This window comes from Petromyzon marinus, chromosome 77 (genome assembly GCF_048934315.1).
Source record: "Petromyzon marinus isolate PM22_M1 ecotype Great Lakes invasive population chromosome 77, UKy_Petmar_22M1.pri1.0, whole genome shotgun sequence".
Classification (NCBI taxonomy): domain Eukaryota; kingdom Metazoa; phylum Chordata; class Hyperoartia; order Petromyzontiformes; family Petromyzontidae; genus Petromyzon; species Petromyzon marinus.
In genome coordinates this window covers 3,870,929-3,895,870 of record NC_133743.1, presented here as the reverse complement: position 1 = coordinate 3,895,870, position 24,942 = coordinate 3,870,929, and the positions used below count along the sequence as shown (strand labels likewise).

The 24,942-nt window shown below is 44.8% G+C and overlaps 1 protein-coding gene across 2 annotated transcripts in view; it reads left to right on the top strand.

The window, feature by feature from the left end:
• The window catches only part of LOC116957563 (guanylate-binding protein 2-like), a 99,746-nt gene extending 83,164 nt beyond the window's left edge, over positions 1-16,582 (top strand). For both annotated transcript variants that reach the window (XM_032979799.2, XM_076056703.1), the window contains exons 13-15: positions 851-953; positions 3,808-3,911; positions 13,402-16,582. In XM_032979799.2, the coding sequence (XP_032835690.2) occupies positions 851-953; positions 3,808-3,911; positions 13,402-13,533 (339 nt within the window). In that variant the 3' untranslated portion in view covers positions 13,534-16,582. The remainder of the gene's footprint in view (positions 1-850; positions 954-3,807; positions 3,912-13,401) is intronic.
• The last annotated feature ends 8,360 nt before the right edge of the window (positions 16,583-24,942 follow it).

Below are 24,942 nucleotides of genomic sequence, written 5' to 3'. Positions count from 1 at the left end.
CCACTTTCAATGACATCGATTCTACTCTGGACCAAGATCTAAACACCATCGGGGGATTTTTTTCTGAAATGGAGGCTCAAGCCAAATCCCTAGAAAACAACAGTCACTGCATTTCATCTTGATAATAGGAGTGCCAAACACAATCTGAAAGCGACCTTCTGTGGCAAAAATGTGCGACACGACCCCACAGCATTCTATCTCAGAGACCATACGCTAACCTTCCACGACTATCTGAAAATGTGTACAAGACCAAAACAAGGGTCAAGATGATCCATAAACTAGCAAGCATAAGCGGGGGAGCATCAGCACCAGTGCTATGGACATCAATGATGGCCCTTGTGTGCTCTGTAGCAAAATACTCTTCCCCAGTATAGACCAGAAGTAGTCACACTCGACTTGTTGATGTTGAACTTAACACTGCAATGCAGTGTATCACTGAAATCCTCATGTTGACCCCAACACACTGGCTGCCTGTACTGTCACACATCTTTCCCCCACATTACTGCTGCAATGCTGTAACCCTCCAATAAGTCCTGCGAATAGAGGAAAACAGTCGTCTTCCCATTCGGCAGGACCTTAATAAAACCCCTCGTCACTGCTTGAAGCTACGCAAGCCCTTTTGGACCCATGCACTTAACCATCAACAATGCTCTCCATACTTCATCGGAGTTCAACCCCTATGAAGTATGGAGAGCTGTGGTGGAGTTAATAAATAGACTGTGTCACTGTGTACATGGTCAGTTGTGTAGCAGCAGTAGGAGCAACCAATAAATACCAGCAGCAGATGATTGATGGAACCTTGTGTTTAAGTAGTAAAAATGCTGGACCTTCACTTTTTACACCTTTGCAGATGGCAACGATGTACAAGGAATTTCTGGAGCAGAAGAAGGATAGTGGTAAGGCTATCCAAATGGTGGACAACACGTTGACCAGGGTTCAACAGCAGGAAATTGGTAAGATAAGACCCTTTTATTCCTCCATCACAAATAGCCATGGGCATCAGGTTAATCCAGGAGGTCAGCGATGTCTATTCACCCAGTAACAAAGAAAAACGCACGCATATACATGGATAATGTCGTGCCTTTCAATGTCTTGTCTTCCGAAATATTCAATCAGCGATAATAACGGTAGTCTGATTGGGTACGCAAGAAGGCTGCGATAAGACAATGAGTAGCTTAGCAGCTGTGCTTGTAGGGCACGCAGGCCTTTAAGCATTGGCTTTATCTCAAGTTTTAGGTACATCCTTGATACATTTTTATAGCATAAGCTCCTAATATTAACATAACTTTAAATGAATGTTGGATTAATATCGAATTGTTTATAAGAGTTATCATGCCCCCACCACCCCATTATAAAAGTGTAGCGTCATCCCAGATAGTGATGAGCCGATCTCGTGACGACCACACACCTCATTCTCACATGCTCCCAGAGTCGCTCTTGCGGTTTTAAATATATATTAAGACTTTCGATTTAAAGCTTTCATGACTGCAAGGATTCATTTTCTTTGGTTCTTTCGGTAAAGTCACGTAGAATGAGAATAAAATAATACATTGATAAAATAAAATAACACGATAAAATTCTCACGACGAATACATTACCAGTGAACTCAAGCACGTACACCAGGCTCTCAGGGCTAATGGTTACTCCGACTACACAAACCTCAAAGCCATCACTCCAGTCATGAAGAAGGATCCTCTTATGGAGCCACTCAAAACCATCACCTTACCCTACATTGCAGGGGTCACTAAAAAGATCTCCAAAATCCTGAAAAAACACAAGATCCAGGTCCGATTCAACACAGTGATCTGGTTCCATCTGTAAAAGATGCTGTTCCAGACATACAGTACCCGGGCGTTTACAAACTAAAGTGCCTCTGTGGTAGTAGCTACATTGGAGAAACCAAACGACATATCTCGGACCGTATCCACGAACATAAAGCAGACTTGAAACACGGTAGAACGAACTCCTCTGCCGTGGCAGATCACTGCTATAATTCAGTGGGCTCACATGACATTGACTTCTCCAAGACGGAGGTTCTTTGCAAACCAGCCGGCTACCATGAGAGATTCGTTCATGAGGCCATTCACATATACAAGCACAGAGACAATTTCAACCGAGAAGATGGATTCTGGCTTAGTAACCATTGGAAAGATGTTTTAAACCATTTCCGTTCTTAATTAATTGTATTTCACGATGACCTTCAGACCGCAGCTCTTTCGCTGGCATTGACTCTTAATACCTCTCACACCACGGTTAATGGTATGGTTTACAACATGGAGTATAACAGCGCCTCGCAGCTGTCTCTCTCCCCCTCCTCCGTTCCGACCATGGATGAACTCGTCCGCCTGAACGGGGCCCGTAGCTATCCGTGGTGCTAAAGTTGAGGGTAAGAATCCACCCATTTTTTCGCCATATAGCATTGTGATATATAACGACTTATTGTTGGTAGCTTAGCTGATTGGAGAATATATAGAGTTTATTGATAACATTGAGGTAATTTATATTTTAGTTTTTTATTGGTTCACTATATAGTATTCATTATATAGTGTAGTGTATACCCAGTTACTGTGAATAGCTCAGATTGTAGGCTTTGACTACAACATAGCCATTTCTGTGACCAGTCACAAGCTAATCACTCAGTTATTTCAATGCTAAATTCTCCTAGTTATTTAAATGCTAAATTCTCCTGTTTGATTTGTACTAGGTGCCTCTATGAATGTGTATGCTCTGACTTTAACGTAGCTATTTCTGTGACCAGTCACAAGCTAATCACTCAGCTATTTCAATGCTAAATTCTATGCTAATTCCTTTGTCAAGGGGTGCCTCTGTGGATGTGTATGCTTTGACTTTAACATAGCCATTTCTGTGACCAGTCACAAGCTAATCACTCAGCTATTTCAATGCTAAATTCTATGCTAATTCCTTTGTCAAGGCGCTTTGTTTCTTCTCACACAGCTTAAAGGTCGCGATCTGAGCGTGGCTTTGTTCGCTCCAGCGCTGTCCTCCAGACAGTCTCGTCCCTTCACCTGATGAAGGCCGCTTGTGTTGTGGCCGAAACGTCGTGAGAATTTTATTGCGTTATTTTATTTTATCAATTTATTATTTTATTCTCATTCTACGTGACTTTACCGAAAGAACCAAAGAAGATGTATTAAGACTTCCACGTAACTTCTAACACAACATGGGATTGGAGGGATTTGTAGGGATTCCCTCTCATAATTGATATCCTATACTGCCTCAGACTCAGGCACACTCAGTGCCCCCGCTGACTTGAGCACACACAGTGCAAAAATTTTACACTACTAATTACATCGTTTTGGATATGGTCTTGTAACCCAACGTCTTCTCCCACGCGGTTGCACACATCAACACAGGTCTGCTCTCCAGGGGCATTGTCAACTTGCGTCATCTCTCTTCCTAATGGTCCTGCACATGCCGTCATATACTCTCATGGGATTGCTTGGTTGTCAGAGCCAGACTTAATTAATAAAACGTTCAAATTTGACTTATGAGAGCCCAGCAGTGTGACTAGGCAAAAAGTATGTTGGGAGGCCATTCAATCGTATGTTGGATGTTCCAAAACAGATTATCGAAATCCTTGCGGAAAAACCTCTGTGAACTGGCACCTCATGCCGACCTTTTTCGGCCTCAATCAACAGCCTGGCTCCACACCTTATTATACTCTACATTATGTGGACCACTACTAATGAGCAGACAAACATCGCTGATTAAAAAACGCTTTCAACATTAGAAAGCATTAACATCGGGCGGAGGTGTGTAAATAAATATCGTTTAATTATTTTCCAGAGAACAAGCAGAAGGAAAAGATAATGGCACTGCAGATGAAAACCATGAAAGAGGAACAAATCAACCAGAAGATGGAGATTTTATTCCTTAAGAATCAGTGCAAGGTGATTATACCAGGTTTTACACGTCACTTTAGTGGGGCTGATGGTAAGGCCCCACCCCTTAGTAGCATGCTCGAGTTTCAGTAAGTGAGGCTCCAAACCATATTTTTAGTAAGCTGAAATCACCAGATCCTCTGCATATATATCAGGGTTGACCAATATTGAATCCCCCTACCAAAGCCGGGCATCGCTCAGCCACCCATTGTATGTGTATCAGATGAGAATTCATCCAGTAAAGCTACAGAAACCATCTCGAAATACATGGATTATTTTATTTATTTATTATGCAGGAGCCAGAGGATATCCCCGTCGCACCCCAAGGTGAACAGGGAATCCAAACTTTTTGGTTCTTTCTGTAAAGTCACGTATGCAGAAAAAAAATAATAGTGATCTATTATTTTTTCTACCTACGTGACTTTACCGAAAGAACCAAAGTGTATGCATTCCTGCAGTCACGAAAGCTTCAGATTAAGATTGAACAGGGAATGGCTGTGGCTCTCAGCCACGTAGCTTTACCTGGGCATACCTACCATCATGAAGGTCCTGAATAATTGTTACTAGAAAGTCTGGTACTCCAAAAGCACGAAGAATAACCCAAAGCCCTGACCTATTCATGGTATTTTAGGCCTCGACCAGGTCAATCAGCAGAGCTGTTGGGCCTGACAGAACATGGTTTCTATGCAATGCCATCCTGGCCAGATAACACATTGGGGCTCCGCAAGCCTCTCCTCAGCGTGCCTGGAAAGGCGATGTTGAATTATCGTTTCAATCTCACGGAACCCATCCAGTAGTCCAAAATGTAGTTGTTATAATGTCATATATGACAGTCTGCATACAAATGCCACTCTCCCGCAGCAGTTCTTTGGGAGATCGACTCTGACCAGAGCTTTTCCTGTTCACAGACACTGGATCACATTTCCTACTTCCTCAATAGATGGCCCCTCAGCAATTCACTCAGAGGAGGTGACTACTTCCAATATTTGATAAATCGCAGTTCCATCATCCACACTTTTCCCATGATGTTGTCTGGGATGAGGGATTTCCCCTCCACCAAGACTTGAGAGAAATGCTCAGCAAACCTGAAAACCTGTTCCTGGGGTCAGAGATGGGTTCACCACCCTTTCCCCTCAGAATCGGAATAGATGTGGTGCTGCAAGTAACTTTTTGATGGAATTAAATAGTGATTTGTGATTGCGGGCTACTGAGGCGGATTCAAGTGGTCGATGCAGCAAACCGCATCGACCACTTATCCTTGCAGCACTGCATGGCTTTCTAAAACTTTGGCATAGGATGTTGTAAACAATGGGAGTGCGTCTGTCACTTTTTCTCAGCTAGCTGCAACATCTCCTCCTTATCCTAGTTAACTAAGGAGGTCTGGACCACGTATTCAATGCAGCCATGACAGATGCATGATCCACAGTACTGAAACAGAACAAATTCCCCTCAGCATCCCCAGCTGCAAGCAATGATGACATTCTAACTTACAATTTTCCATCAGCCACTGTGTATCTTAATGGGGTCTTAGGCGGACATCCACCACCATAGAATGTTAGGCACATTTTACAGATAATAAGCCGATGGTCAGGAGGCAGACCAGCTCCATAGTATGAAATGGGCATGCATCTGCTGTTGTCACCAGCAAATGTTCTTGCTTGAACAAGGCATGCATCCATGTTGTGTGGGATCCACCGATGCTGGAACAGTGTAGTGGTTATTACAAGCACATGGGTCCGCACAGAAGTCTGGCAGCCTTCTACCATTATCATTGAGCTGATCTGGTCCATGCTTTCCAACTACTCCAAGCCCGGTGCCAGTGTCATGATCCATTGAGGCATTAAAGTCACTCGATGAGATGACTTTATCCCGAGGTGCCACTTTAGCTAGCACCTGTGATAGGAGCTCATAGATGGCATCTGACGCATCGGCCTTGCCTACATCCTGTGACAGGAGCTCTTTGATTGCATCTGATTCATCGGCCTTGCCTGCATCACTCTCCCGATGTTCATCTTCGGTGGGTGCATAAGCTACCACAACCACCACCATTCCTTACCTTCCATTGATTGGGGGTGAGCCTACATCAGCCTGGGACTTACAGCTTCCCACACCTCACTGACATGCTCCCAAACTCCCTTCATTATTTTGCTTAGAAGAGGAGCCGCTCCCTGTTGTCTGGAAGATTCCTGCTATGAGTAGAGGACTATCCACCTATAGTAATAGGTTTTACCCTTTTAACTGGCACAAAAACTGACACCTTTATTCAAGGCATCATGTTTGCAATAACCACAACACAAGCAGTCAAAATGCAAACAAAAGAGACAACTCTGATAGTAATATGCACTGTCCTTGAATTTGATTGGTCCACACCCGAGACGGCTTTTCTTAGAGCCTAGTCTCCACCTGTTACTGTGACTGAGCCAGTACAAGTCCACCGGACCTCCTGAATACCACAGAGATCAAGGTGGAACCAGTCCAGCTCCCAACAGCCCCTCGCACCCATCCAGAGCCCCCACTGGCTGCTGTGGTGGCTATGAGTGCCATGAGGGGAACAGTCTTCCTCCTCACACTTGTTAAGAGTCTCATTGCACGACTAATTCCAACAGTCCTTTAAATGGCCAAAAGACCAGCCAGAGACAGCCCACTCATAAACTATAAAATCAATGCATATGACGTTATTTTCACCATCAACCATCTAAAATAGGGCCTCTGCCACTTACATCACGCAAGCCCTTACATATTATGAGGTGACAGAAAGAGTCATCCTCAACAAAACATCGGCCAACACCATCAGAAGAGGCCAGGTTTCAGACACCAACATGTCCAAACCGCTAAAGGGTCTTTGGCCAACTCCAGTGATTCCTATGGCAGACTATCCAATGGTATATGTGGGTGACTTTCTACAATGGGGCTACTCACAAACATTAAAGCAGGAAATCAACTCACGGACTGATCATCCATAAACGATCTGCTTTTGCTTTTGGACCATACATAGAGAGGTATTTTCCACTCTGCTCGATGGAAATGGGAGTACAACCCAGGCCTCTACCTTTGTTTTCAACAATTACCATAGCCTCCCACTCACCACAATGAGGAAAATCCTAGGACCGTTCCCCAGAAGCCATCACTGAGCAGCATTTTTCTACACGAGGGAGTCAAATTCTGATGATCAAATCCAAACCAGTTGTGCGCTTTAACTTCTGGAAGACTAACTAGTCAGGATTCCCAGTCGAAAAATAAATTACGCCACAAACCATCGATCCAGTGCCAAATAACTTCAACATTTTTGCAGCTGCCATCATCTGAGCAGTGAGCAACAAAATCACCAGACAATCCACGTCAAAACCTGGAAAACAATGCACTCCTGAAAGCAGCTCAAAAGTACCTGTGATGCGGCAAAGACATCAGAGCTATGGGAGGCACTGAATCTGGCCTAACAGCAGCTATTGTTAGAAACAGTTGAAGAGATGAACGGTTCACAATCCAGCCGCAAAGAGTGGAATCTCCTTTGACAGCTTGGCACCAGCATACTAGCTATAAAAAGGCATTGCAAGGCAATGCTAATAACATTGACTCTCACCACCTCGCCTTCACAAAAGCCACAATAAACACAGCACAAACAAGATGAACACAAAGATCTCACCATAACCAGAAAGAGCCTACCAACAAGCTCCAGATTCTCTGGTCCGTACTTGAGGGAAGAGTCTTGATTTGAAGCTTTCGTGACTGCAGGACTCCATACTCTCTGGTTCTTTCAGTAAAGTCAAGTAGATAGAAAAAAAATATTAAAGAAAACACGAAGTTTCTGTTGCAACTCAAGCGTCTGTCTTCAGGTGAAAACCTTCAGCTGCTAAACCACTCAGATTGTACGGCCTTCCAAAAATCCATAAAGAGGGTACTCCACTCCGTCATATCGTATCCACCATTAACTCACCCACTTGACTGCCACGATTTCTTTCTGAGACTCTGCTTCCCTTCACGGGCAAGACCGCCTCAGCTGTATTTAATTCGGCCCACTTACTTTCACGAATCAAGGACATATCACTGTCCCCGGAGGATTTGCTTGTCAGTTTAGATGTAGTCTCCCTCTTCACCAAGGTACCCGTACCTTATACTATTGCAATCATTGAAGACCTAGTCCAACAGGGATTGGATCCTGATGTACCTTCGTTGGTAAGGCACTGCCTTACCAACACTTACTTCACCTGGAATGGTAGTTTCTACAACCAGAATGAAGGAACCCCAATGGGCTCTCCCCGATCACCAGTGGTAGCAAACATTTTCACGGATAAATTTGAGACAGACGCCATCCCGACATCCAACCGACATCCTTCCTTGTGGAAGAGATATGTAGATGACACGTTCGTCATCTGGACACATGGCCGGATGGCACTATACCAATCTCTCAACCACATCAATTCCATAGACCCATCTATCAAATTCACCATGGAAGTGGAAAATGATGGCAAGTTACCATTCCTGGATGTTTTGATCGAGAAGAGATGGCTCATTGGGACACTCTGCCTATAGGAAAGCTACCCATACGGATTCCTATCTAAAGCCTGACTCCCACCACCATCCAGAACAATAATTCCCTCATCAAAATACTACACCATAGGGAACGTTGCATCTCCAACCAGCACCACCTAGCCAGTGAGCTTGAGCATGTACGCCAGGCTCTCAGGAGGAATGGATATTCTGACTGCACAATCCGCAAAGCTGCGTCCCCAACCATGGGTAGAGAACCATCTGAGGACCCAATCAAAGCCATCACCTTACCATACATAGCAGGGGTTACCAAAACGATTGCTAAAATCTAGAACAAATACAAATCCAAGTTCGGTGCAATACAGTACACAAAATCCGTGATTTGATCCCATCGGTGAAGGATGCAATTCCGGACATGCAATGTCCTGGTGTCTATAAGCTGAGTTGTGTCTGTGGCAGCAGTTACATTGTTGAAACGAAGTGACGTGTCTCAGACCGGGTTCGCGAACACAAAGCGGATTTGAAACACGGCAGAACCAACACTTCGGTGGTGGCGGATCATTGTTTCAATGCTGTGGGCAAACATGACATTGTTTTCTCCGAGACCAAGGTGCTCTGCAAATCCTTGGGCCACCATCAGAGATTTCTTCATGAAGCCATCCAGATATACAAACACAGACAAAACTTTAATCGAGAAGATGGATTCAGATTGAGCAATTATTGGAAGGATGTGCGATAATTTTCACTCACCCACCCGTGTATCTTGTTGTCCGATTACTTATTCAAGTCATTTTACTTGCTAATTTATCCAGCCCCACCCTTCCCTGCATGCCACAAACCTTCCCCCCTCCCCCCCCTGTGCCAGCCCTCACCCTTCTCTGGACACCACAAACCGTCTCCCCCGTGAACTCCTACAGAAACGACTCGACACTCCTTCCCCCCACCCCACCCCTCAAGTGCCTATATAAAGCCACAACAGCAGATATTTTTTTTTCTTACCTGAAGACGGACGCTTGTGTTGCGACCGAGACGTCATGTTTTATTTTATTATTTTTATATCTATGTGACTTTACCGAAAGAACCAGATAGTATTGAGGGAAGAGATTATTTATCCATGACGAATCACCATAGCCTGAAATGCCACAAACATCATTTATCCAGAATTCCTCAACAACTTGGGACTGCTTGGCTAAAAATGGCTAGCGGCCTTATTTTGCTACTGTTCATGTTTTGCCCAGCAAAACCAGAAGATCAGAGTTCAAGTTAAAGGTAATCGAGGGCATACTTATTGATGGCGTGCACACTGCTCGCACACATCATGCAATACCTGCCCATCAAACAAGCCAGCTTTGATCTGCCAGAAGCTACTGTGACCATTTAGTTTTCTCTCACGAGCCACATCGAAGCTGGATTCCAGCAAAAGCACGTAACCAAAGTACCGGGTTGATAGACTTCTCATCCACCTATAGCACTGTTTAGATACAAGGGCTCCTTCTCAATGCAGCGTGCATCATCAAGTACCACTCAGCACTAAATATGTTAAAACTCGATGCTCATTTACAGCAATACAAGCCATGCAAAACTCGTCAACGGCGACATATCACAAGGATCAGTACAGGCTCTGATCATGTTAAACATCTTCACCAGGGACCTGCAAAGAAATCAACCTGCAAACGTATCTATGAGGACGAAATAGCAATGGCTACTGAGGCAAGACACCTGAATTCCATTGACCAACACACTAATGGAAAACCTATCTGTATTAGAAGACTACTTCTGAAGGCAAAGAGTACAGCGACATATATCCAAAACTCGTATCAATCTATCCTCTAAATAACCACAACATAAAAATACAGTTGAACGTGACTTTCTCTGGTAATCATGCCAAAAAACAAGCCATACCCTACATACTTGAATTAACAATAGACGGATGCTACATATTCAAAAAGGTGTACAATACAACGAAGAGCAGAGCGTCTCTGATTCAAAATCTGTCTGCCACAAGATGGGGATACCACCACCCAAACTCTACGTATGGCAGACTTCGCACTTGTATTCTCCAATTCTGAGCATTGTGCACCAGTCTGGGCATCGAGTGCCCACATTAATAAAGTGTACATCCAGATTAATAGCATCATTTACAATAATGGGCGAATTGACATTCACTCCTACTTAGTAGCTACCCATTCTGACCAACCTTATGCCAACAAGCTTCTAGTGGGATGCCACGTCATGAAACCGAATAGAAAAAATCCGAGGTAGCATAAACCTCCCATTGCACCAAGATCCGCTTGACACTACACGAACTCGTCTGAGAGGCGGGGTCAACTGAATACCACTGTTGAAGACTTTGGAGGTCTGCTGAAGGGTTCTCATAAAATCCTCATTGAGGGTCCCACCAATGCGCCAAACGGCTTTGTTCTGCCAGGAAAACTGTGGTGGCGCGATCAACTGCTTCAGAACAATGACTGGTAGCTGTGCACACCCCTTCCTCAAGTGGGAACTTAAAGATGACCCACTGTGCAGTGATTGCAGCCACCGAAATCAAAAACACATCGCTAACAATTGCATTATATGCCCGTTCTCCAGCGTACAGGATAATATTAGTCGAGCTCCTCCCAAAGCTATTTATTAACTAAAACCTGGATGTATAAATTACACTTGATTTTCAAGATGAAGACCATTCTTTCTACATTTTATCACCATATTAAACAACAAACCTGAGCAAGTTACGTATTCAATCCTGGGGTACAGCAGAACGAGATAAGATAGAGACAACCGCGTATTGAAATCGTTAAAAAATCCATGCATATATTCATGACATTCCTTCCTTGTTATTGTTTTATTTAAATTATTATAGCATTAAGTGAATTTTTCTTCGTAACATTGCTGACGAGGCTGAAACTATCAACTCATTACGCTCATTACACGTGAAACCCCGGAAATTAAAGGTGCCCACTGCCTCAGTGCTCTAAGCTTTGAGCTACCAAGTCACCTCAACAGCCAATTGAAGTCTCTAATTGACATTTGTTCGCTCATCCATGTGCTCCTCTTCCTATCATTGTTATTCCAAGCGGGATCCTTTACATGTTTTGTACACTTTTCAGTTTTGTTAAACTTAGTTTATTACTAGTTTTTCGTTCGCATTCAAATGTCATGGCAGGTAGGAGACACTGATTAAAATCATTCTGAGGCACGTGGACATGTTGATTTATATGACCAAGTTCAGATTTGCAACAGCTTTCCAACTTGCTGTTGTCTGCCTCTTTATGTAATGATTTATACCCAGTTCTTCCTTGAATAACTGTCCTAGGCACTCATATTCAGTTGTATTTTCAGACATATATCTATTTGTTTCTATAAATATGCTCTCCTTCTTTTGCACTGTACATAGCCAACCGTGTTAATTGACGGCGTGAGGAAGGGATAATAAACTAAACACAGAAAGCAGTTCTAAAAAATTAGTTTTTAATTTAACACACTTGTTCCTTTGACTTTAGGAACCGTAACTCATCAAGTTTGAGTGAGCGTTTTTCAATCCACTACTGGATGAGGGCCTCCCCATGCCTTGCAGATTGTGGGCATTATTGAGGCATACTTCACCATGCTTGTCAGTGTGGGTTGGAAAGGAGAACTCTCTACCACACTTTGCTATGGCGAGGGATTGAACTTCGACTTGCAGGTTCAAGGAACGCTGTGCAAAGCACTGCACCACCGTGCCACAAATGTCCGAATAAACAGAATATCAATTCCAAAATTGTAAAATCACACGCAATCTGCCAAATCTCGGTAGATCTCACAAGCTAAATAGTTATGGTAATGGAAAGTGCTTGGATGGGCAAGAATCACTATGCACAACAAGTTGTCATAGGCGGCTGCGAGGTTAAGTGGTGGCACATCTATGCTCCTTCCTATCACCAACCCGTAGTGACCAGCGGGGTCAAATAATCCCCATGGCTTGTACAGCTTGGTGAAGCCCTCATTCAGCATTGGACTGACAAAATAGCTGTGCGGGTACTACAGATATCGGTGGCCAGGCCTATCCCCTTCTGTCAACGATATGATCACCATGCACATCATCATTATCATCATCGTTTTCGTAATATGGATTACGTCTGTCACGCTTCCCATGCAGTACATCTGCGCTATTTTAGCCAAAAGAACCCGCAGTGGCCGCTGTCCCAATCTGAAAGTGGACAGTCTGTCAGTCGATTCATTCATATAATTTAGAAAATTTGGACTGTCATGCCAGAACATACCATCTGTTTTTTTTTAGAATGTAACAGGATATTTAACAGTGCTTATGTATATGGTAAATACATCTACAGTGGTACCTCGGTATACGTCCGCTTTGGCATACGTTGAATTTGATATACGTCGTGTTTTTACGAGACTTTTTTATTGGGATACGACGGGCTTGCTAGAACTTGCATGGGTCGGGATGAGTCACCGCGTATGCCCCGTTCACGACTGAAACAAAGCGAAAGGGGCGGGGTGGCGTGGGGGAGAGGGGCGGGGGGCGTGGGGGGCTGCCACCATGAAGGGTGGAGCCCCGGGTCGAGGCGCGCGTGACGTGCGGGGTTGAGGCACGCCACGTGACCAGCGCAGCTGGCAGCAGCGCGGTCACGTGGCTTCTGTATCCATTTTAGTAATAAGTAGTGTCTAAATTATTTTATACAACCCCATTAATGTATAATATTCCATATAAAATATAATTTCTTACACTCTGGAAGGGATCATTTCCTTTCCCTTTATTACTTATGGGAAAAATTCGTTTGGTATTCACGTCATTTTTGGTTTAAGTCCTACCTTCTGGAACGATTTAACGACGTATACCGAGGTACCACTGTATTAGTATTTACCAGGGTGGCTGATGTACTCGAGCCGTGAACTCCTGCAACAAGCAGAAAACCTGCTGCCGCTCAGCCATCTCACCTCCTCCTGAGATCACCTCTAGAAATTATTTCGATGAAAGAAATTCGGTCGTGAGCATGTAATTGTTTTCTTTCAGAAATTGCAGAATACGTTCGGCAAGTATGCGCAAGTGATCAAGACGAACACGGATGAGAACATCCAAGAAATACAGCAGAACCACGATGAGATGATGCAGAGTGAATCAAAGAAAAAATGCACCATCAGCTAAGCATGGTTGATGGATAGTTGTACTCAAGATGCGAGTATTGCTGCAGATCAATTGTGAAATATATATCAACACTATCATCCTTCATTAGCCAATAATCATTATCAGTCATGATCAATCCTTGCTGGTTAATATTTATCCCATAATAAAGGTTTTTGGGTTAGATCGCGTTATTTATAAATGTGTCGTAACCCTCCACCACCCGACGGGGCCAATCAGCAAAAAAAGTGTCACGTTGACAAAAGACAAATAGTTCACTACTTTAGCCCACCGGTGTGTTGAAGAGTGAATCCATTATGGTGAATTGCCCGATGATGCTGGATGTAATTACCAGCGAAACGTCGTACTCAAACTGTAAATGTTGTGGATTCACTCTTCAACAGACCGGTGGGTTAAAGTAGCGAACTATTTGTCTTTTGTCAACGTGACACTTTTTTGCTGATTGGCCGTGTCGGGTGGTGGAGGGTTACGACACATTTATAAATAACGCGATCTAACCCAAAAACCTTTATTATGAATAATATTGGTCGCGAAAGCCTACGTGTTAAATATTTCTCCCAATTGCAAGGGATATTTGAATTGGTTCTGGGCCTTAATTGCACCAACCAGCACTCTCCAGTGTGGTGAAGTATAGTAAAATAACCCACATTACTAAGCCATGAGGAGCACTTCATCCAGTAGTGAAATGAAAACAGGCTGAAAATAATTTTAATTCATCATCATCAGCTATGATTAATCTACTGTTGAATGGAATTATCAACCTTCGGCATGTCCCATGGTCTTGTAATGTGACATTCCACCACGCTCCAGCACTACACTATCTTAACGCTCCATCTCTACAATACATGGTCTCTTGGGCATGTTCCTTCCTTTGGCTGCCTCTCCGTTGTTAGTCTCGATAACCAACCATCATCCCTTCAAGAAATGCGTCCTGCCGAAAGCCCATGTATTTGTATTTCTATTTTCAACAAAATAGCTAGATAAAAAAAAACGCGAGTGAAATTTTTCACAGTATATACAATACGAAAACTTATTTCTGGTACTAAAGATAATTACCAACGCGTTTCGAGAGAAGGTGTGCACCAGATTAATTGCTCCTGTGGCCAATGATGTCTTGGTCAGACGGGATTAAAGATTAGCATCAGACTAATAGAACATCAAAACATTTTAAATAATAACAAACACATTTCTTGGCAGTTACAGAACATTCTTGATAACAAGGACATTCAAATGAATGTTGATTTAAAGCTTTCGTGACTGCAGGGATCCATATTATTGGTTCTTTCGGTAAAGTCACGTAGAAGGGAAACAATAAAATTATAAAAATATAAACGTTTTATATTTGTAATGTTTTATATTTTATTATTTTATAGTTTCCCTTCTACGTGACTTTACCGAAAGAACCAAGACTATGACATTCAAATGAGTTTGATAATGTTGATGTTTAGTTTTTAATCTAATTATTACTGGGCAAGACTAATTAGATAATATATTGAAATTGAAAGAAATAAAACATATTTTAACCATTCTGACAGCTACACGCTCAGTGCTTATTGGAAGACTATTATCAAGTAACACTGTTTGATTGCATGCCTATTTAGGTCATTATATATTGATGAACTGTGACCCAACCAGTAATATGTATGGACTGTTTTCAGATTAACATGATTAATTATGAAATACATGATTTCATCAAACTCCCTCTGATCTTCCCCCACAATTAATGGGGGGGGGGGGGACATTTCGATGTCACAGTGTCAGATGCACTACTTCCGGTTTAGTTTGAAGGCGTGAGGGTGCTCACACAGTGGGATTTTCTCCTGGCCCCGCACCCACCTATGGACGACCCTGCCCATAGGACGTCGATATGTTTGGATCCACATCCTGGCCGCAACAATCCTTTCTTTGTCTCTCTCACACGAAAGTGGTTCCCATTCAATGTATAGCTTGAGCAAATTGACGTAGTGAATACGGTCATTCCGGCTTACCTGCACATCATAGTCGCCTTCCCAAATGTTTTTATAAATTAAATCAATACCTTTCCACGCATGTACAACTTTATCCATATCGTTGTCATAAAATGACAACTAATCTGCAGCTCAGAACCAAGCTCAATATCACTCAAAAGCCAAGGCAAAAGAGGTGTGGGGCCTTTAAGAAAGATGTGGATCATAAAGTGGTTGGGCCGTTTACAAATGTGGGCGTTTAATAAAGAGGTGGGCCTTTTAAAAAACGAGTGAAGCCTTCAAGAAATTCGTGGCAAGGTGGATAATTAGCTTACAGGATTGAAAGAGATGGTGACGGTTTGGGATGCCTACATCCAGCAGTATATTGATCTTGGCTGAATATGACTACATACTTATATTACATTTAATTGCATATATCCAATTATTGTTACAATTTCTTATACCTTATACTATGCAACATAATCTATAGCATTTAATATGCATTATATACTACTTAAACATTTTATTGCATTTGTACACATCAAGTACTATCTAAATCCAGCCAGGTACTATCTAAATCCAGGAAGACAAAGTGACCTGCTTTCTGGATTGCTATTCTAATTAGTTTGTTTGGCTGTGGAGATTTTTCTAACGACACAGATTGGGTCAGATCATTACGTAGCCTAACGCAAAATCAATTATGAATGTATTATTGGCCACACACATGTGTTAGCTCTCATTTAATGCAGGCAATGCCTCCATTGCAAGTGTTCCTCAGAGTTATGTTGTTTAAAATATTTGCTGACTTAGAGCTGATAATACGCTTGTTCTATTAAAATCAAATGAATTAAAGTAAGATTTGAAATAAATGTGGAATTCTTATTTGTACTCAATGCGTATCTCTATTATGTGATTGTTTTAAGGTGTTCGTTGAGTGATTAAAAAATTGCTTTTTCTATTATTTGGTTGTTACCTAATGTACTACATGTTCTTTGGTGAATGATTTTGGAGAATATGTGTGTAATTGCAGGATAAAGGTTTATGGGCCGATAATTAATTCCTGATTTGTCACCTTTATTGTATATTAAAGTCATTTTATAGAGCAATCCAGTGTGTTTATGTATTGCCTCATTATATTATATTCTGTTAAGTGATATTTTTGCCACATTCAAGATGATAAAAAGCATAGAATAAGGAGATGTTGGTATACAAAATGTACGCCTGGCAAAAGAGGTTAATAGCTCATCGAATTCCTCCTCCCCCAGTCTAAATGAAGTCTCATACTGAAACTTGTGGTAAAATATGCCAACATGTTTGCACATTTGATGCCAAGCTACAATCACCATCAGTAAATCATCCGGTAAAATCATCATCAGCATCATCATTGGCAAAATCAGCATCATCATCAGCAACATTATCTTCAGCATCATCACAAATGTGTACAAGTCCGAGTACAAATTGGCCTACTACTCCTGCTCTACCATCTTTCCCGCACCCAGATGCCTATGCTGGAGATTTTCAACTGTAATCAGATTTATTTTTTACTTGAACTGGAGGATAAATCTGATGAGCTATGAAGCTCTTTTTTTTTTACAGATGTCCAGTAGGACATAGCAACTGCCAAAGCCATCCATAGGGGGTGCCCGGTCCGGGGTAAATCCATACGTGCCTTCCCACCTCTCACCGACGCCTTCAAACTAAACCGGAAGTATTATCTCTAACACCGCGACGTCAAAGTGCGGGGGCCCCCTAAAGGGGGCGGCAACAAATTATTTAATGAAGGGCAGCCAACGACGGAGCGACTGGACGTCAAATGACGAGGATGTCCCCGCTTCAAGCTTTGCGGGCTCCGCGCTCCCTGCCGGTGGCAAGATGGCGCCCGTGAGTGCAGGCAGTGGCGATGGCGTTCCCTCCCTTTGCGAAATGGCGACCAAGTCACCTCATTCGGACAGCTCCACCGCTCCTTCCTTCGCCATCGAGGGGATGGACCAAATCTCAATGAGGATAGAGGGTGCCCCTTGGAGCAGGTCAGCAAGACAGCCTTGCGCGTCCCTGACGAGCTCCTCAACAGAAGGTGAGGGGTCCCACGCCCCGGCTGCGCCCACAATCTACACTCGGGTCTCGAATGCCCATCTAACCATGCTACGGCTGAACTAGACACGGTTCGCTATCCTGGTATGGAGCACAAGCTGGGTCGTGGACCGCATGCCTAGGGGGTTCTTCTCCCCAATGTGGATCTTCCAAAAAACAACACTTGAAGAAGAACCCCGAGTTCCTCACGGAGCTCTCATTATATGCTCCTAGGCTGGGGCTGGCCCCACCCTTAGCCCTGCCCACCTTCCAGGCTTCTCGAGCTCCTTCTTGATGTTACCGAGAGCCCCTCGGGACCACGTGAACACCCCTTGGCCCCCGTCCACCGTTAGCCCCCCTCCAGCCAGAATGTCATGCCCCAGAGTAACCCTGGCTCGCTTCCTCACTGGAGCCAGTATCGCACACTGCTCGCGGTGCCTCTGTGCTAACCAGCGCTCACCTAACTACCTCTAGGGTTGGTACTGCAGCCCGTAACCCGGGCTGCCCATAATGACAACATTACCGGCTGTGACTTCACAAGCCCAGGCACCATACAGTGATGAGTACAGTCACTACACGGGTATGGAGATACTCAAAAAACCCTGCCTCAATGAGACATCGGGTCTCAGAAAGAAAAACTCTCACTGTTGTCTGTGCTTATGCACCAAACATCAGTTCAGAGTATTCATCCTTCTTTGAAATGGTGGGTGCAGTGCTCCATAAAATTCCGCCTACTGACTCCATAGTCCTACTGGGTGACTTCAATGCTCACTTTGGGAAACGATGGAGATACATAGAGAGGCATGATTGAAATAAATGCCCTCTACCCCCCTGATCTGAACCCGAATGGCAAGATGTTATTGGAATTATGCACTAGTCATGGAATGTCAATAGCAACCCAGTGCAGAAATATTTCAACTTCCATCTCTGAGTAAAGTTATCCCACACTCCAGGGGAGGTCATGGACATTAAGTCCTCGTGGATGATGTTCAGAATATCGATTGTCGATTCAGCTACGAAATTCTGTGGCTTGAAGGCAGTTAATACCAGTCATTGCGGCAACCCTAAGACCCGCTAGTGGACACCAGTGGAGAGGGAAGCTGTCAAATTGAAGGAGGCTTTCCGAGCTATGCTCGGCATGGGAGAAGTTTCAAAGATCTTCTAGAAAACTATCTGCAGCCTTTAGAGGGGTCGACGGGACGTGGTAAAGGCTGTCCTCACTAAGGATGGCGTAACATTGAACTCAAATAAGGAGATAGTCAAAAGGTGGAAGGAACACATTGAGAAGCTCCTCAACCCAGTGGGCATGCCCTCCTCTCAGGAGGCAGCCCTGGAAACAGATTGGGCGTCGGATCCATTACGGCTGCTGAAGTCGCTGAGGCAGTTTAGGGTCTCTGTAGAGGCAAAGCTGCTGCAGTGGACGAGATTATTGACAGTGCTGGACAGTATAGAAGTGTTTTGGTTAACACAGCTCTACAATGTTGCATGGAAGACGTGTACCGTACTTCTGGATTGGCAAACTGGGCTCATGGCTCCCATGTTTAAGAAAGGGGACCAGAGGGTGTGCTCTAACTAAAGGAATCACACTCATCTTCTTTGGTTCTTTCGGTAAAGTCATGTAGAATGAGAATAAAATAATAAATTGATAAAATATAATAACACAATAATATTCTCACGACGTTTCGGCCACAACACAAGCGGCCTTCATCAGGTGAAGGGACGAGACTGTCTGGTAGAAACGTCGTGAGAATATTATTGTGTTATTATATTTTATCAATTTATTATTTTATTCTCATTCTACGTGACATTACCGAAAGAACCAAAGAAGATGAATCATTGCAGTCACGAAAGCTTTAAATGGGAATCACACTCTTTAGCATCCCAGGTACAGCCTTCACTGTGGGTTTTGGACTCCGCCAAAGGTGCGTCTTGTCTTAAGTCCTGTTTGTGAATTTCATAGACAGGATATTAAGGTGCAGCCAAGGTATGGAGACTATCCAATATGGGGGCATGGAGGTGGCATCGCTGATTTTTGCAGATGACGTAATCCTCTTTGCCTCGTCTGTGATCTCCAGTCTGCACTTGAACGGTTTCATGTCGAGTGTGAAGTGGCTGGGATGAGAATCAGCACCTACAAATCTGAGGTCATAGTTCACCCCCCGGAGACAGTGGATTGTGCTCTCTGCTGTAGGTGAGGGGGGAACATCTGCCCTTAATGTAGGAGTTTAAGTACCTCAGGGGTCTCGTTCGGAAGTGATGGTAAGTGTTAGAGGGAGATCAGCCAGCAAATCGGTGCGGCGTCCGTTCCATAGCATTGAAGCAGGAGCTGAATTCTCAAACAAAGCTCAGTTTACAGGTCAATCTACGTTCCCACCTTCACCTATGGTCATGAGCTGTTGGTAATGACGGTAAGGATGAGATCACGTGTACAAGGGAGTAAAATGAGGTTTCTCTACAGGCTTGCTGAGCTCACTCTTTGTGATCGGGTGAGGAGCGCGGTAATCTGGGGGAGCCTCGGAGTTGAGCCACTGTTCCTCCGGATCGAGAGAAACCAGTTGAGGTGGTTCGGACACCTGGCAATGATTCGCCCAGGTAGGCTCACCCTGGAACCCTACCAGGCATGTCCCACTGGGCGAAGGGGCCATCCCAGGACACGCTGGCGGGAGTATGTTGCTCGGCTGTCCTGGGAATGTCTGGGAATTACCCAGGAACAGCTAGAGTCCGTCGCCAGGGAAAGGGAGGTCTGGCCTGCGCTATTCAACATTGTGCAGCAACGACCCTCACCAGGACAAGAAGATTTAGAAACGAACGAACAATTGTTTGAGGTTTTAATTAATCAGAATACATTCCCTCGACCTATTTTACAACTTCCTCCATCATTGGCCTCTCATCCAGCAGTCGCTTTAATAAAAAAAAATATTATCTACAGTGTCTCTTCTTGGAGATATATATGTAATTATACGTATGTAAATCATTTCAGAAGGGTTGAGGGTTATCCAGGGGTCCACTAGTTTGTTTTTGGAATATTCGTTCTCGAAGAAAATTCCTTCGTCGAGCACAGGGATCAGTCCTAGTAGGGTCCAAGACCAGATTACAGTTACCTCCCACAATTGCATCATCCATTCCTTTTTTTGATTAAAGCAGTGATTGCTGAGTTATGTCAAAGAGATGGGTTTATATAGCTGTGTAGGGTGGGGGGGGGGGGAAACGAGGTGATTGTGGGGGCGGGGACTGGAAAGGCTAATCCTAAGGGTGTGCGGTAAAAGCTCCTGGGCATACTGCTCATGTGCCTCGGATGGGGGGGGGGGGAGAGTGGGATGCGGGGGACAAATTTGTACGATCGCGAGCACAATTGCTGTGGTTGTCCCACCTGATGACGGACGCTTGTGTTGCACCCGAAACGTCGTGATTTAATTTATTTTATTTTATACCTACGTGACTTTACCGAAAGAACCAAAGATTATGGATCCCTGCAGTCACGTTAACTTCGAATCTAGATAGAGTTTCTCTTAAACCCAATTCTACTACTGATACAACATCTTTGTCTTTGACAATATTTCTTACACTTCAGTATTCGAATATTACTTTAATCCTTAGCTATATACTCTTTGGTTATATTCGGTAAAGTCACGTAGGTAAAAAAATAAAATAACAAAAATCACGACGTTTCGGCCACAACACAAGTGGTCTTCATCAGGTGAAGGGACCGTGCTGTCATGAGGACAGCGTTGGAGTGAAAACAGCCAAGCCCAGGTCGCGTCCTTTAAGCTGTGTGGGAGGAAGCAAAAACGCTTTGACAAAGGAATTAGCATAAAAATGAGCATGATGTACGTAGGAGGTACATGGACTATGATGGACCAGGAGCGGGTGGGTACCATGACGCACCAGCAGCGGTGGGGGGGGGGGGAGAGTGAGTGGAGTGAGTGAGTGGAGTGACTGAGTGGAGTTGAGTGAGTGAGTGGAGTGGGTGAGTGAGTGAGTGAGTGGAGTGAGTGGAGTGAGTAAGTGGAGTGAATGAGTGAGTGGAGTGAGTGGGAGTGAGTGAGTGGTGTGAGTGAGTGAGTGGAGTGAGTGGAGTGAGTGGAGTGAGTGAGTGGAGTAAGTGAGTGGAGAGAAATAAGGAGTTGTGAAAATTTGGGATACCACTACTTGAAAAAAAATATTGTACCATTGAAAATTAGTTTAATGTTTGGTGTTATTTAGAACATGTTTCAATGATTGCATAATGTGAAACCATCCTCTCGGTTGAAATTGTGTCTGTGTTTGTAAATCTGAATTGCCTCGTGGACAAATCTCTGATAAAAAAAACCTGTGGGTTTTGCGTCCTTTAAGCTGTGTGGGAGGAAACAAAACGCTTTGACAAATGAATTAGCATAAAAATGAGCATGATGTATGTAGGAGGTACATGGACCATGATGGACCAGGCGCGGGTGGGGACCATGACGGACCAGCAGCAGGGGGGGGGGGGTGGAGTGAGTGGAGTGAGTGGAGTGAGTGGAGAGAAATAAGCAGCTGTGAAAGTTTGGGATATGACTACTTGCAAAAATATATACTGTACCATTGAAAATTAGTTTAATGTTTGGTTTGATTTAGAACATCTTTCCAATGATTGCTTAATTTGAAACCATCCTCTCGGTTGAAATTGTGTCTGTGTTTGTAAATCTGGATGGCCTCGTGGACAAATCTCTGATAAAAACCCGTGGGTGTGCAGAGAACCTTGGTATCGGAGAAAACTATATCGTGATCACCCACAGCGTTGTAACAGTGGTCAGCTACGACAGAAGAATTCGTTCTGCTGTGTTTCAAATCTGATTTGTGCTCGCGAATTCGGTCAGAGACATGTCGCTTCGTCTCCCCGATATAGCAATCACCACAAGTGCAGCTCAATTTGTAAACCCCGGGGTACTGTAAGTCAGGAACGACATCCTTCACGGATGGGATCAGGTCACAGATTTTGTGTACTGTATTGAACCAGACCAGGATCTTGTGTTTGTTTAGAATTTTGGAGATGTTTTTAGTAACGCCTGCTATATATAGTATAGTGTGATGGTTTTGACAGGAGTATTAAGTGGTTGTTTCTGTATGGAGGGAGAAACAGCTTGGCGGATGGTACAGTCAGAGTATCCGTTTCTCTTGAGGGCCAGGTGTTCATGTTTTAATTCACTGGTCAGGTGGTGTTGGTCCGAAATGCAATGTGCCCTGTGGTATAACGTTTTGATGAGATCATTCTTTTGAGCTGGGTGGTGGTGGGAATCAGGTTTCAAGTAGGAATCTGTGTGGGTGGGTTTCCTGTAGACAGAATGCCCCAGTGAACCATCAGGTCTCCTCTCAAACAGAACATCCAAGAATGGTAGCTTGCCATCTTTCTCCACTTCCATGGTTAATTTGATGGCGGGATGTCTGGAATTGATGTGGTGTAGGAAAATGTTCAAAGCTGGTAGGCCATGTGGCTGTGTGTCTATCTATACCATCCACGTATATTGGTATCTTACACACATCTGTACTGTATGTGTACAGTATACGTACTTTACTTCTCACCATTGTACAACGTACTACTTTACATGTATTCTGTTATCAATAGCATTGCAAGTAGTCATACTCTGGGTACATGGGCATGGTTATAGACTAAAAAAATGAGTGTTAGAATTTTACAAGTATTACCTATTCATAATAAAGGTTTTTGGGTTAGATCGCGTTATTTATAAATGTGTCGTAACCCTCCACCACCCGACAGGACCAAACAGTAAAAAATGTGTCACGTTTACAAAGCACAAATAGTTCACTACTTTAGCCCACCGGTGTGTTGAAGAGTGAATCAACATAATTTAAAATTTGAGTACGACGTTCGCTGGTAATTACGATTTTTAAGATTTTATTCAGTGTCACAGCTGAGAAACACAACCAAGCAAAGATCGTGGGGCCGGCCCCCTCCCTCGTGCCTCGAAGGCCCCACTCGGACACCGACCCATCCGCAGGACCGGAGTCGCCCCCGACACAGCACTTGCCACATCCGTGCATGGAGGGGCTACCTCCCCTCCAGCCACGCACGCCCTCGCCCCTCGGGCGCCAGTAAAGCCCCCCCCCCCCCCCACCATCCCCGGCCGCCCTAACCCACCCTGGGCAGCGGCCACTTCCACTTTTCCCTTGCGGCTTCGTGTCCCAGCCTCACCCGGTCCACCTCCACCACCCTCTCCAACAACCTCCTTGCCATGTAGCATGCTTCCAAAAGGGGACATCTGGGACCCCTCCAGTTCCTTCTTGCGTGCCTTCCACAAGGCCTCCTTTGTTGCTCCTATTATGGCCCACGCCCGGTCCCTGTCCTCCCTTCCCACTCCCCGCAGTTCCCCCCACATAACGTCCCATGTTGTAACCTTCGACAGTGCGAACCGGGCCAACAACGGTTTCCTCTGCCTCCACAGCTCCTGGGCAAAGAGGCATGCCAGCATCACATCTATAGCGCTCTCGTCCCCGTTGCAGCCCCTCGGGCACTTGGGGGTGCGTGCCATTTGGTGGGTGTACATAAAACCCCTCGTCTCCAGTTTGTCCCGGACCGCCAGCCATGACAAATCCCTCTGTTCCTTTGTGAGTGCCGCCGACGACATGTTTCTCCAAATTTGCCGGTGCACTTCCCTCCTCGCACCTGGCACCTCATCACAGGCCTCCCCTTTCTCCGCCTCGGCCCGCACCTCTCTGGGGTCCACCGGCCCCCCCACCGGTTCAGGCAGTGCTGCCCAATGTTGTCCCCCACCACGTCACTGATCCAGCCCCCCAGCCAGTCTAAGGATATGCTCCTCTCTGCCTGGGTCATCCCGAGGCCCCACAGGCACCACGTCAGGCGATATCTCATGCAACACGCCGCCTTGCCCCGCGGCTCTGCGGAGAACAGTCTCAGCACGTTACACACAAAGGTCGAGTTCAGGGTGTACTCCACATTTGGGGCGCCCCTCCCCCCGTTCCCAACCTGCATACCCAGTATGGCCCTCCTCACCCTCTCCATCCCTCCCCTCCAGATAAACCCGAAAAGCGCCGATGTCAAGGCCTTGACCTCCCTCTTACCAGGTGGGAATACCTGCGCCAGGTAGCTTAAAGTTGGCAGTATCTCCACCTTCACCACCATGATCCTGCCAGCCATCGTGAGCCGTCTCCCTGCCCACTTACACAGACGACCCTTCGCCTTCCTTATCCTCTTCTCCCAGTTATGTTCCCCCGACCTATCCCTACAGAAGGTCACCCCTAGCACCGTTATCTCTTCTGTCTGCAGCCTCAGCTCCGGCGGCCGACCCTCGAACAACCTCGCGTTGACCTTCAAGCCGGAGGCCGCGCAGAACCGCCCTGTCCCCTCCATTGCTCTCCATACCGACGCAACGTCTCTGCACAGCACGGCCACATCGTCCAT